This window comes from Ruditapes philippinarum, unplaced genomic scaffold (genome assembly GCF_026571515.1).
Source record: "Ruditapes philippinarum isolate M1 unplaced genomic scaffold, ASM2657151v2 ctg865_1_1_1_1, whole genome shotgun sequence".
Lineage (NCBI taxonomy): Eukaryota > Metazoa > Mollusca > Bivalvia > Venerida > Veneridae > Ruditapes > Ruditapes philippinarum.
This window is the reverse complement of record NW_026860212.1, coordinates 45,442-61,616: the sequence shown is the minus strand read 5'-3', so window position 1 is coordinate 61,616 and position 16,175 is coordinate 45,442. Positions and strand designations below refer to the sequence as shown.

General features: G+C 30.8%; 1 protein-coding gene across 1 annotated transcript in view; it reads right to left on the bottom strand.

The window, feature by feature from the left end:
• LOC132759244 (protein kinase C-binding protein NELL1-like) overlaps nucleotides 1-16,175 on the bottom strand; it is a 57,596-nt gene that overhangs the window by 20,690 nt on the left and 20,731 nt on the right. The window contains exons 3-8 of the mRNA XM_060750979.1: nucleotides 8,955-9,077; nucleotides 7,013-7,163; nucleotides 6,497-6,776; nucleotides 2,985-3,057; nucleotides 1,555-1,637; nucleotides 801-932 (exon numbers count right to left, since the gene is read on the bottom strand). Of these exons, the coding sequence (XP_060606962.1) occupies nucleotides 801-932; nucleotides 1,555-1,637; nucleotides 2,985-3,057; nucleotides 6,497-6,776; nucleotides 7,013-7,163; nucleotides 8,955-9,077 (842 nt within the window). The remainder of the gene's footprint in view (nucleotides 1-800; nucleotides 933-1,554; nucleotides 1,638-2,984; nucleotides 3,058-6,496; nucleotides 6,777-7,012; nucleotides 7,164-8,954; nucleotides 9,078-16,175) is intronic.

The window sequence follows — 16,175 nt, the reverse complement described above, 5'->3', positions numbered from 1 at the left end:
TGTCCATTATAAATTGTACGGTTATTTAGATGAAACTTTAAAGTTAGTCATCTAACAGTAAAAGTCCTCACCAGACTGCACGAAAGTGCAGACTGGCCTGGCACTACATTGATGGCAAAGTTATTAATTTTCGGTAACAGACTCAATCTTCGAGTTATAAGTATTCTTAATTTAGGTATTGTTATCCCCACATGGTCATTGTTTCAAACATTTGATGCAATAGCTTGATAGATAATGAATGCAATCTATAAACTATTGTGCCACTTGTACCTATTAACCAATGTACAAAGAAAGTACAAACCGAAAAACGGAACCCCTAAAGAACGCCAAAAATAGACAAAATCGAAAATGAAAAACAGGCTCGGCTTAATTAAGCCTGCATATTGACGGTAGTTGTTGGTGCAAGCTACCGTTCATCTTAAATTTTCTTACACAAAATAAATTATCCAATAAATAAATAAGGACGTGGAATTTGGAGTTCTGCAAAAGTGAAGAAACCTGGAATCATTCGTCTACATTTCTTAGTGTAAGAGTATGCCTCAGAATTCCTTTTATAAAAGAAAATTAGGCAGAATGCCTTTTAGAAGTACTTTTGTGACAGAATATATCTATCTATCCATTATATAAAAGTGCTGCCAAGGAAAGAATGACATGTTTCATGCAAACAGATAAACTAATGCTTTAAGATTACAGGTGTTTCCCGTATAAACATATTATTTTGTGCAATATTCACAGAAAGCTTGTCAACGTAAAGGTCTGAAGGTTTATTAAATGAAAGCATTGAAGAATTGATTACTTACCCTACACATGCATATTGTACACTGGTCCATTTGCCACAACTCTCCCTCTTTTCTCTCTGTACCATTTTGGTGACAGCTCTTCAAACATTGACATTGCTCGAGACCCGATATTCGCTCCTCTGCTTGGAGAAGCTATCACAATAACAACAACATTATCACCTTAAAACAGTTAGGTGCATACAAACATTCTTCCAAAAGATTTTTATAAGGAAAATTGTCAGGTATGGCGTTTCAAATTACATAGATTTATTTAGCTTACAGTCAAGAAAAGTCAATTATCTTTTAAGGGATGGAAAACACATTTTATTATTTCACGGTTATGATGAATTGTTTTGGATTGACACAAGCTATGCAACTACCTTTACAGAAGACGTTACAACAATAGCATGTCGTTTACCATCTTTTTTAAAAAACATTTGTTGTCTAGTGTTTTTTTTCTTCAAAATTTCAAAATTAAACCGACATATTTATATGTTAAGTTGATTACATTTTGTCACAGTATTGTCATATTGTGGTATAGTTGTCTTCTTTCTTTTTTTTTAAAATAACTTAGATGTATCTAATTTCGCAGAAAATGTCTGAAATTTGTCCAACTTAGAATAATTAACATACATTGGCTGCTTTAAATGTGTTATGAGTCTGTCTTAATGTAAGGACAGAGTGAAAACAATATCAAAATACAAAAAGTTAGACATCAACAGTATATCTGCTGGAAAATGCTACCAAACAAGTAAATGATTATATGCATTATTACCTTTATTGAAAGATTTTGGTATAGGGAATACATTTCTTTCATTCTGCTTTGCAAAGATTGGAATTGAGCACAAGTTGGACACCCTGAAAATAAAAGAAAAATGTTTCTTTAAAAAAAGGGGATAAATAGTAGATTAATTGTGCTAAAATTAGAGGGAAGTGTGTATTTGTAGTTTATTTGTTTATTTACGAGCTGCACAAATGAATTTATCATAGTGCATTGCTCTAACTTTTTGTTTCATGTATCTTAAAGTTTAAGAGTTTAAGATTCCAGAAGGAATAGAAAAAAATGTATCAGAGCAGAGATGAAAGTCACAAGAAATTCTGATTAAAAGATGATATACTTCAGATATTATACAAACTTCAACACACGCGGGGCACGTTAAAAGAATCAACAAAATTTATCTTGTTTCCATAGAAAAACCATTGAAAACATACAGTTTACTTTTTTTCTCAATGTAACGATAAAAAAATATTGAGTTCAGATTAGTTCAGATTTAGAAAATATATCTCTAAAGATTTCAGACAAAAAGCATATCAGTGAATCATTTCCCTCGATTTTTTCGTCTGCTTTTTAATCATACAGGTAGTTCAAAATAATAAATTTCTAATAATATAAAATCTACTTATTATAATCTGCAATAAAGATAACTATTTCATGTGCTTCCTGCGTTGAGATTTGAAAAATAAGTTGAATTTTGAAAATGTTTAATAATCTAATTTCACTTCTGTAAGGCCTCAATTGCTAGAATGTAATAAAGATAGGTAAAGAACCCATCAATATGACTGATTTCCAATGTTTATGATGTCTAAATGTGTGTGGCAGGGTTGCAATATTCAGAAACAAGAGCTGTGGCTGCAAGTGGTGCTTGAATAATGATCACAATGAGTGGGTAGGTACGAAATTTCAGACGAGATAAAATTGATGGAGCTTTTGTAACATCTTGTTAAGATTGTTTTGTTATTTGAAGCAAAAAATAACATGAACGGAACATAAAGCACAACAGGTGGGTCTTTGCACGAAGTGACTGTACTGAAACTATTTGCTGACAATCCAAATTTTAAAGCAATCAATTAAGAAACAAAACTAAATAAAAAAGGAAGATATGAATTGGCTTTTAACTATTATTGCATTATGTTCAAATGAATTTTGAATTGATAATGAAGGTTGATTGATTTAAAATAAACAACATCCGTCGTATGCATCATCTTTCTGGTCTGTGGATAATTCATAATGTTCAGCTATATACTGTCAACACCATTTAAATATTGAAGATCGGTAATATTCATTACAAAAATATTGTCATCGAACTAATTAGGTTTATTAGCGCTTAGCAACGTTCAAGGTGGTTTCAAATTTGTTATTTTCACACATTGTTATACTGTCATGTAAACAACATGATCATGAAAAATATAATAAATATTCCTTACTTGTATTTTGTTCCGGACACTGAACTAAATACCCATGTGATTTGGTGACTATTTTTAACTCTTGTATAGCACCCTGCAATGTAGAGTAAAACACATAAACAAAACTTCAAATATAGATGAAATAGAATTTTCATTCATCGAAACTTAAACAAACTGATTATTTATCTATAATGCATGCTAATCAATATTTTGCAATTGAATTAATTCCTTTTATTAATGTACCATTTTATTAAATTGTAGAAAGTCCACACATAAAAGCAAAAGACCAAAATTTCGTAAAATAGTGACATTTTTTATCTTTTTTTTGTTTTTGTTGAACCATCATCGTTTGAGGCGGTCATATGATATTAAACATCAAATGGTTATGTACCGATGACCCCGAACGAAACCTTACTGTGAATCATAGCGTGATAAATTAAAGAATACAACTGCGTATTGGAATTATATCCATTGAACTGTCGCCAAAATTAGCTATTGCAACAGTCTGCAGAGATGCGCAGATCGAAGTTTGTGGCATTGACAATGACTCAACCGATTTTCTTTTTTCTCTTTAAAGATATTTGCAGACAAAATGTTAATGCAATGTCATTTGATAAAAAAATCTTTATTGATGTGTATCTCTTGTTGCCACAAGGTCACGCTTTTTTCTCCAATGCTTTTTAAGTTTCAGTTTCAGTACAAACAGAATATTATCTTGTGATGATTGACCGTGAACGTGAAACAACGTGACTGATAGTCTTGAATAGATAGCAAGGTATAATGTTCGAACTATGTAGTATGTGAGGCAAAACAATTCAGCTTACATTCTAGACAGTAAGAGTTTTTATAAGAGAAAGTAATTTATAATTTAAGCGCCAGACTATACCTCGTATTAGAACATTAATTTTATTACTTTTTCACATCAAATCAAAGCTGATAATAAATGGGTTACAAAAAAACCTCTGCAATTCTGTCTGGGTAGATATTAATAGGGAAAAATGCGACTTTAAGAGAAGCATATTTTATATTAACATTTGATATTTAAGACAAGTTAAAATGAAAAGTTACATAAATAAATATGAATTAAATTCTTATTTGAAATACATTCGAAGACGGCTCAAATGCCAAAATTATTTTTTTTTTACTTTTTTTTAATATTCTTAATGTCTACAACTTATATATTAAAATTATTTTACATAATTGGCCTATCGGAGGGTCGCATCAATCAAAGTATACAATAATCCAGGTAAGCAGTGCTTTTATCAAATACCTCTGATTGCTATATGTTATATTTATTGAAAATGACGTAATCAAATGTTTAAGAAAGGCATATGTAATAATATATAAACAAATCAAGGTAATCACAAGAAGATCAAGGTGATTATGTTGAAAATACACAGGTAACAACCGGAAGTCGGGGGCACTCGGTAATAGAAGTGTTGGCAACATTGCGGAATGCAGCACGTATTTCACGAATTATCTTCAGAATGTCGATTTCAACATCTGGTTTTCCCTCCATACGCTCGTGTTTTAAAGTGTCGGGTAATTTTGGAACATGGAAATTTCATTTATTTAATCCATCTCACTTGTTCTCGAAAGTCGACCTAGCCTACATTTTAAAAACTGCGTATCCATTAGGCTAATTGGTTAGTTATTAAAGTCTGAACTTTGAAAAATGAACGCTATAAAAATTATAAATGAAATAGATTACGAGGTCTACAAGCTTGTACAACATTAGTTTAAATTATGATTTTCGAACAGAAAAGTATGAACACTTGACTTCAAATTGACCTCTATGAAAGTCTAATTCAAATAGGTTTTGATATTCACTTAATAGTTCAATCTCCGTCTAGTTTTTGTAAGGATTTTAATTTTAGTCTTTTTTCTTTTGCAATTTATATGAAACAAATATTTTTTAATTTCTTTTTCACAAAGAGGCATAGTATTTATTTCTAAATAATAATAAAAAATCATTTTAATTTTTTTCCAACATAACTTGGTTTCATAGATAACTTTTTTTTATAATTTTTAAATAACAATTACTCTTTTTTCTAATATTGGCATAGTTTCTTTCACCGAAAATAAAAGAAATATGTAAAAGGTGAGAAATTTTTTTAATCAGTCATCAGACGGAAGTTCATATCTACACACACCAAATTTTTCAATAAAAGTACTTTTATAAAATCACATATCGAGTTCGTCAGTTGTCAAAATAGATAAATAATAACTACAATAACACATGGTATTTGGCATTGTTTATGAATCGGTTTTCATTTCAACATTGGCAAACGCATCATTGCATGAGCTCGCCTTGCAAAACATGAATTGATTCAAACTTTGAAGTTGAACTGAACTATTTAAGGAACGAGGCTGTACAAATTTAACGAGAGTTACATTCATGTGCTTTAAATTGGGGAATAGTATTTAAAGTACAAGACATATTGAACTTCTTTTATGTATGCTTCAGCAATTGTATCGAAGAACGTTTTTATTCAACAAAGCTTTCGAATCGATGATCACATCGTACAAGTATTAAGAAAAATATAAATAATAAAAAAAAATTGAATTTTAGTTCTGTCAGGGATTTTGCCTAAAATTATGTGCGAGTGGAACCATTGACTGAATGGTTTGGAAAAATATTTGTACAATACTGTATACAATGTCAAGAAGTATACATGCTCATATATATGAGTTAAGACACTTCGACCTTTGTAAAACTGTTGCTACATGCTTTAATGTCGTGTTTTAATTCAATTAAGAGATTTTACAATACGAAAGTTAAACGGCTATAGTCTAGCTTTAAGAATGTGCACGGTTTTATCAAACACTTTCCATATCGTTCAATTCAATAAGGATCACAGTGTAAAGCGCAATATTTATCAATTATCTTAGAAAACGAGGATAAACAGCGGCTTGGATTGCTAATTCCATTCATAAGCAGACATCTGCTGGGGCAATCAGAATATACCTAACAATGTAGTGTACACTCATTTATCACAACACAACTGTTGGAGCGCTATCAAGACTAAGGTATTGTAGACGTTAAGTCAAAATCAGTTCAGACGATGTCGTGCTATTTAATATCCAGGAGGTAGATCACCTATCTCAAACAAGGCTTGTAACTCTTCCTTTATAAACGACCACCCTAGTATTAAAGTTGATATGAATAAAAAAAACAACATAGAGCACATAATTGTTCCGTAATTTTATATACACTTTGCAATTTTTTAATTTTTAAGATAATTTACGCAGTACGTTCATCACAGGGAAAATTCGGAGCAGCTCTACCCAAATGTTCACTCAACATAGAATCTAGTAAGACTCATATATCTTGATTTTAAAGACATAACACCCGAAAACGATCAAACATTTAAAGACTATCGGTCATCGCTACAATGTTATATTCCGACCAACATTTCGACCAACAGGTTGAATTTAGATTAAAAAAACAAACAAACAAACAAAAAATCCCCAATAAATTTGCTTCAAAAGATTACCCCCCCCCCCCTTAAGCATGTACGTTTCAAACTTACCCTAAAATATGCACTCTGTTGATTTCTTTGTCCAATGTATAGAGATAATAGATAATTCCCTGCCAAAAAATTTCTGTCCAGTGAATATATAACCCGTTCGTATATTTTGCTGCAATTTATATACAATGTCACATGAGTTCCACTAAAAGTTAATGCTATTTGGTGCCAATGCTCGTCAGCAAGTCTAAATGGGAATGTTTCACTTTGAATTTGTTGGTCGTTGGGTTTATAACGTAACCGTATCTCATCACGTCTTCCGCTACTTTCTAGCTCTAGGAATCTAAAAAAACATGAAATGCTCGTTTCAAACACAATATAAAGAACATCTTTGCTTTCATAGGTATCAACCAATAGGAATGAAAGTAAAAAAACCTGTTAATTCAACTACAACTTTTTATACAATGACACTAGAATTTGTATGATTTTGAATGGTTAATTCCAAAATCCATCTGCTAATTATCATAATCTAATATCTTTTTACCGAAATGAAAATATTTCAAATGACGTTATACTCACCGGGTTTGTCCGGCAGAAAATGAGAATATACTTCCGGAATTGCCCGACTCCTGTCTGACAGTAGCCAGGAACGTGACATCATCATTGTTACGTAGCAACATCAAGGCTTCGCTAACTACACTCTCTGGTAACGCCAGGCTTCTATTTTGGTCTGAAATAAAGCATAAATGATTGTCTTTATCAGGAATCATAATAATTCACATATCTTTCAAATTCAAAACACATATTAATTATGCGAACACGAAAAAACATTTCAACAATTTCAAATAAAATCATTTGAATAAAACAAACAAGGTAACAAAGAACATTTTATAAACGACCCGCCAATTATATTTTATTCCATCCCGAGGAAAAAAAAATAACAATTGCTGATCACCAAACGTACAGTTTTCGTTTTCGCTTTCGTTTTTGCAATTATTAAAAACAAAAAGTGCTTGAATCTAAATTTTGTTCTCATTTTAAGGTGTCACGTCAGATCATTTATAACGTATTCATATTTACATTTTCACAATGGAATTTGTCAAGGATGCTTATAGGGCCAGTAAGCTGGTTGCAATTTTATTGATTATGCATTTGTCAAGATAATGAACTTCTTACTAACTTACTTACTTACTTACTTACTTACTTTTATATACTGAAGAAGTCATACATAATTGAATAAGAGATAATGCATCTGCTTAGAAAACGTTCAAGTCAGTCTGTCCAATCCTTTACCATTAATGCTTTTTATCTTTGTATTTTATGTATGGGAACAAATTGTTAATCATAAAAGATATATAAAATAGACCACCAAGGTTCGGTTATATCGGACTTTTCGAAAAAAAGTTCTGTTTTCTTTCAGAATCGAATTCTTTTGATTGTCTACCAGCGTGAAGAAGCGCTTTGATTTTTATGAATGAGATAAAAAATTCGACAATATTCGTACAACTGGCTTTTTTAATGAACCTTACTGCGCAAAAGTTCCAAAATTTAACAGGCAATGTAATTAAAGGAGTGCCCTGGGCAGTTGTTATGTTTTACTGTTTGTGTGCTCCTTTTATTTGTTTGTAAAATACCAGCGTTAGCACTGTTTGAATCATACATAAACAACAGTGTTAATTGTTGGTGGTGATCTGGTGTTAAAGGCTGGCTTTGATGCCAATTGAATTTAAAATATATATGGACGATAAATGTAACTCACAATGTTATCATTTGGATCAAACATGAAAACATACATCTTTTATCAGGTTTATTATTATGATTTAACAGTTTGGTGCTGATAATTTCTACAATTGATACATTTCTTTTAACATATTCACTTCAACCAAATCGTATTGTGGGTAAACGTAGAAACCCTAGCACGGCAAAATTGAAAACATTGCAGGCTTGGTTTGATATTCATGAAATTGCTACTGCTTTCAGAAACAATATAAGCGACACAATTTGGGAAGGTCATCAATCTTATATTCGAGTATCTGCCTTGGACTATTTGTCACTCATTTCCGTTAATTTCAAGGGCATATGGCTGAAAACTCTTTCTTGAATCAAAAGAAAATCAGTGTAATTATGTGCCAATATTTCTATTGTCATGTTTTAAGATCATGCAAAGTTTACAAACATTGTATGAAACAGAGTTCATTCTACAAATATATTTGCTTATATATACATTCATCTATATAAGACGGAAAGAGAACATATATAATAGATCCCACCTCAATGCCTCCTGTTGGCTTAAGCAGAAAATTAGAATATGGTTTATTTTAGAATTTCAAAAAATACATTCTTCTGACTCACCATTATAAGGCGGTACACATTTTTAGTGTGATACTTTTGTATCATTTTTAAGATTGCATATTGTTTAAAGTTCTCTGCACCAATAATTCAGCCGAACATCGATTATTAAAACCATCCAAAAATGTCATTATTTTCAAAATTTAAAAGAGATCATGTCAACAATACATACCTTCTAAGTAAATAGCTTTCATAAAAGGCTCAATACCATTAACATATGTAATTGATGAACTTGTCGTATTTACAAACTGCAAAAGGTCAAGGACATCCCTTGTACCGAGATCAAAACTGAAACCTGAAAAGCAAAATTAAAACGTTATTATGTTGAATGATCATAAATGCATAACTTAAACATTATCATGCACTGTATGCAGTGGCTCTCCGATGTTTCAAAATGAAATGTAAACTGGAAGTATTATATTTTAAATACATGTTATGTTGCCAGTTGAGCAAATTGGCAATTTATTTAGAGAATAGCAATTGAGAAGTATGGTGTGAAATGTACGATTGAACCTTTCAGCAAAAGGGTTTCGTCAAGTACTTTGTCTTACTTTGTAGATAACAAAACGATAATAGGGCCGAATTATCATCTTTTAACTTAAACGGAAGCGGCCAGATGTGATTTATTGATCTGGCGTTGATTGTTATGTCTGTTACTTAATTGTTTTTTTAATAACTATAAACGATGGTGCTGATTTCAACACTAATATTGACCTGAAGGACAAAGACCCGAAAATGTTCTGGAAAAATATGTATAGTTTTTATATTAACATATTTCCAGAACATTTTCAGTTCTTTGTCCGATGTCAACACAGTTGTGAATTAGAAGATACACTGACATAGTAATATAAACATAATTAAAAAATCGGCGTTTTAAAGAAACGTTGGTTTCTTGAGTACAATATGATTAAAGATTCATCGAATTATTTTCCTATAAACATATTCATTAATTTACTTCAAATTGGAGTTTGTCTTGATGTAATGGCATGGGAGAACTTCTGGCCTTCGAGCATAACAGTAAAACAGATTAATACGTTTTTGTAATAAATGATGAAGGCTAACAATCCTGTAAATTCTGAACGAAGATGGTATCAATGTAATAACTTGTCGAAATGCCCTGTGGAAATTAAACAAATCATTTCTAAATAGACTGTTAGTGATTACGTTTCGAATAACGAGAGTAAAAGAGTAAAGAGAAATATTTATGAGCAAATGAGGATGTGGCATAACCGAGACACATTGAGATGTGATAGATTGTGTGCTATTTTTTCTGACAATATGCATATCAAACAATCTATTTTAATATTTCAGCAATTTTATGAACTTTTATGAACAGATATTTAATATATTCTTTCAAAAGAGCATATTAAAGATTTTCACGGCCTTTGAAGAAATAATGATAATAACAACAACAATAATAATAATATGACTATTAATGAATTTAACGTTTATATAAATGTTAAACGTATTTGCAATATAGTATATGTTTGTAAAAACAATGTCCACAGTCGATTTGCCAATAAACTTGAGACGTAAACGAGTATAAAAAATATTTTTGTGTGGCTTAGATGAAATTAGATTTTGAAATTATTTTGCCAAATTGTTCAATAACCAAATTATGCGATCAATTTTAGTATTGCGAATCAATAAATTCAATGATTTTATTGTAATTTTTAAGTTTTTTTGTATTATATATTTATACTGTATATTTTCTTTTTATTTTGTATGCGATTGTATTTTGAAATCGAAATGATTGACTTATATAAGTAATACATTTAACAGAAAGAAGACAAACAACAAAAACTGATGTTTCGGGACAATGTGTGGTACTTTGTGGCCGCGAGCAAGTGTTCTCCCGGGAGATAGTGTTTGTGATTTCTATCATGGCTGAGGTACTTGTCATTCTTTCTTTCTACTTTATCAGCTTTCTGGAGTGCTAACACATTAACGCCGGCTCTATGTTAGAGGTTATGTTTGTTGAATCTGTTAAAGCAATATTTTCTTATTTATCAACTTAGATAGCAATCACTTATACTTCCTGATAGTATTGTCATTCTTGTATCGATCATACCCCTTAACATTCAAGTGTTCTCATTTTTTTTTGTAAGGGAGTGAAAAGTTTTCTGTTACTTCCGTGGTAAATATGATATATATGCTATTGTTGTTCTATTGTTTTTTATCACTTTTATCAATCTTTGTAAGTGACCTGATACTATAGTGCACTCCGTATCATCGACTAGCATTATATCAACTTTTTGCTTTGCTGAAATAAAGTACAAGTACAAGTATATCACTTTTACGAGCACAATAAAAAATAAACAACAAAACAGAAAGTGCTTGCTGAACCAAGTAGAAACAACGATCAATATAATAACGCGGCTTTCACATATATTAAGATGATATAAATTGTAAGCATGCCAAACGATGCATACATCAACAAAAATATTAGAAAGTGTGTATCGAATGATCAAGGAAAAGAAATCATTTGTAAATTTAATATATTCCGTAAGAATTGTCAGCCTTACTAAATAGTACCTTTTTACTATCATCATTCCATAAACAAATAAACCATTACCACGCTAAATAAATGGACTTTTCATTCTTTTAATGTGGACATTATCATTCATAAACTTAGGTAACATTTTAATGTAAGTAATTTGTTGTGACCGAAAAGCTAACAAAGTATGCCAGTTTAGTCTGATGTAGTCACTGCTTTTGGGGTAAATGTAAAAAAGACAAAGTTGTCAGTTTCATCCAAATTTAAAACATTTAAGTTCAACCAAAACTAGTTATTCTCAAGAAACTTCAAATACCAAGATAAATAAATGAAATTATATTTTCTTGGTTTTACAAGGGATAATTTCCCACCTCGTAATTTTTAAGTACATATATTGTGATATAATCAACATAAAAATCGTCAAGCTCAACATTTATGTCTAATCTCTCATATTTATGAATACGGTTACAAAAATAAATGAAAATGTAATTAAATTGAATTTAATCAAATATAATCACTTTTGTGAATGTCATGTCATGCTAAGCAGTTCAATTGCGTAACTTTGTAGTGATTTATGGTACAGTCGATACAAACCATAATTACATAAATGTTCGTTAAATGTGCGATGGACGTATGTCACACAAACTCTACAAATGTCACATGATGACCTTTGTATATAACTATAAACTTTTCAACAAGCTGTATAAACATAGTATGACGACATGTTGTGACACGGTATTAGTACCGTATTATCATCATTTTAAAATGCTAAACATCAACAAGGCAGGGACGCAGAAAATTGATTGAGTCTGTCCATGAGGGCTAATGAAAAAGTGCAACATCCCTCACATCCCCTAACACCGGCTTAAGCGGTACTCGATTCTCAACACTTAAAAGTTCTTGACTTAAAAGTCTACTAAGGCAATTTAATATAATCACATAATTAATAATTTTAATTTTGAATATATTTTTTCTCTATAAAACATATCCTTTATAATCAATCAGGGTCTTTCAAATAGATTCTATTTGAAAGACCCTGAATCAATACAGCATGCATTGAATCATTTCTTGAAAAATGTACGAGTAGATCATTCAAAATATGTCTTTCGATTAGCAATATTAAAATTAAATTATGATATAATTATTATGATAAATATGACTCTACGAAAATATTGAACATGCATTGTTTTAAATATACAACAAATTATAGAAATCAATAGACGTTCTCTGATTGAATAATCATAAGTTCATAAACCTTTTCTACATTATGCAGACACAAACAGACGCTGGGACAAGGTATGCTAGAAATGCCGCCAGGTGACGGAGGCCAATCTTACCGTCTACAAAGCATTACTGCGAAGTTAGCAATGCGATAATTTCCAACAACTGTAATGTTACATCTAGACGGAATAAATTGCTGCTGATATATTGTGTTTCTAGCATAATCTACCAGTCGTTCCTCCCACGCTGAGATTTTCTCGCTTCTCTTTCTTTCTCTTTCTCTTATAACAAAGTATATTTTTGAAATTTGTATCATTTTACATCATGCGTATTATCAATTTTTTTCTAGGTACCGTTTGTTTTGTGTTTTTAATAGAATGCTTTATAACAATAAATATGATTTAACGATTATTGTTAAACTTACTGATATTTATTATACATAGATGATTTGTTCAGAGAAATCATTGAGTACAGGTAGTCTAAACTGCTTTTATGTTTTCCATTATAAAAAAAACAGCGTTATATTTAATAGCTCTAATAGATCTTTACTTTATCACAAATATGATGAGTATTTTTTTGTATTCGCAATTTATCAGCTGTTCCTTTTTAACTAATTTTCCATTATATATTTTAAATTATTCGTCTAGACAAAATGTTCAGGTTTTCATCATGAAGTAAACTATAATTATTTATACAACATATTAAATATAGCCCTAAATTTTCTTTTCGGTGATTAAGTTATCTTGAAATATTCAAAACAGAAATTTAGTTTAAACGATAAGTTACTATATGGAAATTCAGTAATAATGTATCAAATTAAAATAAAAGAAAAAACTCATAAACAACATTTTCCTTTTAGGTTTTTTGTAGGTTATTTATATCCGGCATCCGGACCAGAGATCAGCCACTTAGAGAGATCTAAACAGAAACATAATCCCTGCCGAGCACCGCTGTAGACTTGCAACGAAAGGCAGATACGTGCTCAAAATAATCGAGCAATACGTGATAGTTAAGACCGATACGTCTCGCCGTTTTATTGCCTTTTAGATTAGAATTTTACATCTATATAACACAAAGATTAGATTTACTCTAATAAGCTGAATTTATTTTTGCGTGTGGGTAGGTTGAATTGTCTTTGAGGTAAACATCTTTATATCTTTTGGAAAAATTCTGGTATACGACTTACCAAGGTATATTTGCTTGCAAGAGATAAAAAAAATGTTTAATTATTTTGTTAAAATATCCCTAGAAGTTATCTAAATGTTTGTACTTAATACCCCGTATTAATACAACTTACAAGTAAATATATATTCCCACCTTTCCAACAATTACAGAAAGGTGAAAGTACCAAATTCTACATATTAGTTCGTGTTTTTTTTCTTTTTTTCTCGGTGTCAAAAAATAACTGAACGTTTGGTTTATTTAGTGCACTAGCTGTTATGTTCAGCTCATAAATGGCCATTCATTTTCAGAACGGTGCTTTACGCTTTATTCCTTCGCTTAATCCAACGTTCATGCACACTCATATCATAAAATAATACTCATATTCTTTAGTTTTGACCTATAAAAATGCCAAGAAACATTTCCGATCCATTTCTATGTTATATTATTATGAGAGCAAAGAAGAAATCGTTTTCAGTGTTGGAATAGATGTGTCATCAACACATTCAGATTTGTTATTTAGCATCACCTTGGTGTATAATCAATCATTTTTGAAAGGTCTGCTTGGTAAACAAAGGTCGGGCAAGTAAACAGAGTTCACGCAGTATGTATTGCTAAGATTTTTTTCCCGACAAACATTGACGTCGTACATGCTTTTAATAAAGGTGATTTTTTTAGAATGTCATCGGTGCCGAAGCGTCTTTCTCAGTAATACATGTTTATGATCAATACAGTTACACCTAGTTAGCAGTAACTATTTTCGTAAATACTTTGGATATCCCGAGGGATCTTATACAGTATCGAAATGACATATTATAAATCAATGATTATCCTCTACTGTTTCTCTGACCATTTGAATACTTCTAAGGTAAAATAAGCAAAGCTCGTACAAATATTTATGCACTTATCTAAACAGACTGTCAACTCTTTCCGGGAAAAAACAAACAGAGGAACCCAAACACTTATCAAAGAGAGAGCGCCAAATTAGCAAGATAGATGTGACTGACCACCATATTGCAGAGAAAGAAAATGTTTTGACAGCAGTTCCTACTGTGAATGATATTTGATCAAATGCTTATGCTTAATTAGCCTGTTGCCCGTTATAAACACGCAAACTTAAATTATATGAACGCAAAATAGGCAAAACATCCGGTTGAAAAAGAAACATTTAAGACACATGAGCAGTTAAGTATTAGCATAATAAAAAGCAGATGGTTGTAGACAGACAGAGGAAGTAAGTATATATGATCAACAAAAAATAAAAACATCAATATATACAAAAATTAACAGGATATTGTTAAATGCAAAATCAGAATATATTGCAAAACGTTTCAAATTTTCGATTTTAGCAGGGAGAAAATAAAACTAGTCTCCTTTTTGAATATAATTTTAATTCATTGTAAACACTGCCCCGCCTTGATATTGTCCTGTTAGTTCTGTCTGTCTGTCTATAACTGTAGGATATTGCAGAAGAATAATATCTTTATAGTAGATGATGAAATATGTTTTAGATATCGACAAAGCCAGTTTGTTAGTTACATGAACGACAATGTTATAAATGTGCAATGAAAACAAAGGGCGGCGATCAGCATTTGTCGTCTGATTTTACAGACGACAGCGTTCCATCATTTCCTGTCAAGCTTGGTGTTTTTCTATTATATCTCTGCCATTGGTTGTACTGTCTAGACCTACATATTTATTGCTCAAATAGAAAAATCGATGATTAGATCTTTGACTCTGTACCTCCCATATTGATAAAGCAGACATTTTAAAATGTTTCAAAAATATATAAAATACCAATTTCATTAACTCATTTCTCTTCAAAAGTGTTTTTATCTTTAGATCCGTATTACACTAGATCTTTAAAAGGTCAAGATAGAAATAAAGATATTCCACTGATACATTTTTAGTGAATGAAACTTTCATTAGTGCGCTCTTACATTGAGATTAACATGATTATTTTAGTAAGTATTCCCCCTGCGGCACTCTTCTGAGAATAGTCTTACACAATTGGAGCATTTTATTCCTATCATTTGTTAGAAAAACACCTATCCGTATATAAACTTACAGGCAGATAAATTCACCTTGCAGTACTCCTACCTTTTCAGGTAACTGCTGATTCATCAAAGTTCTTACCTATTCATGTAATCGTTATATCTACCCTGCCTTTTCATAGAGTACCACTTGTATGAATGAAAGGCAGAGGAAGAGCAAATGACGTCGAAATAGAATAAGATTGTTGAATCAATTCGAAAGAAACAAGTATCTTTAGTGATAAAAATAAGTTATAAAGATTTTTTTTATTTCAGTCCGCTTTCTTTATATAGAATTTCAAATGATTTCAGTTCTTTGAAAAAAAAATTTTTATCTCGTAAAATACATAGATACTGGTATGTCTAAATTTTGCACTCGATGAAGGTACTTATCTTAATAGAGTTTAACATGTAAACGATAATTACAAATTTTGCTGTATGGAATCTAAGGAAAAACTATGGAAAATACCTGATAAAAGTT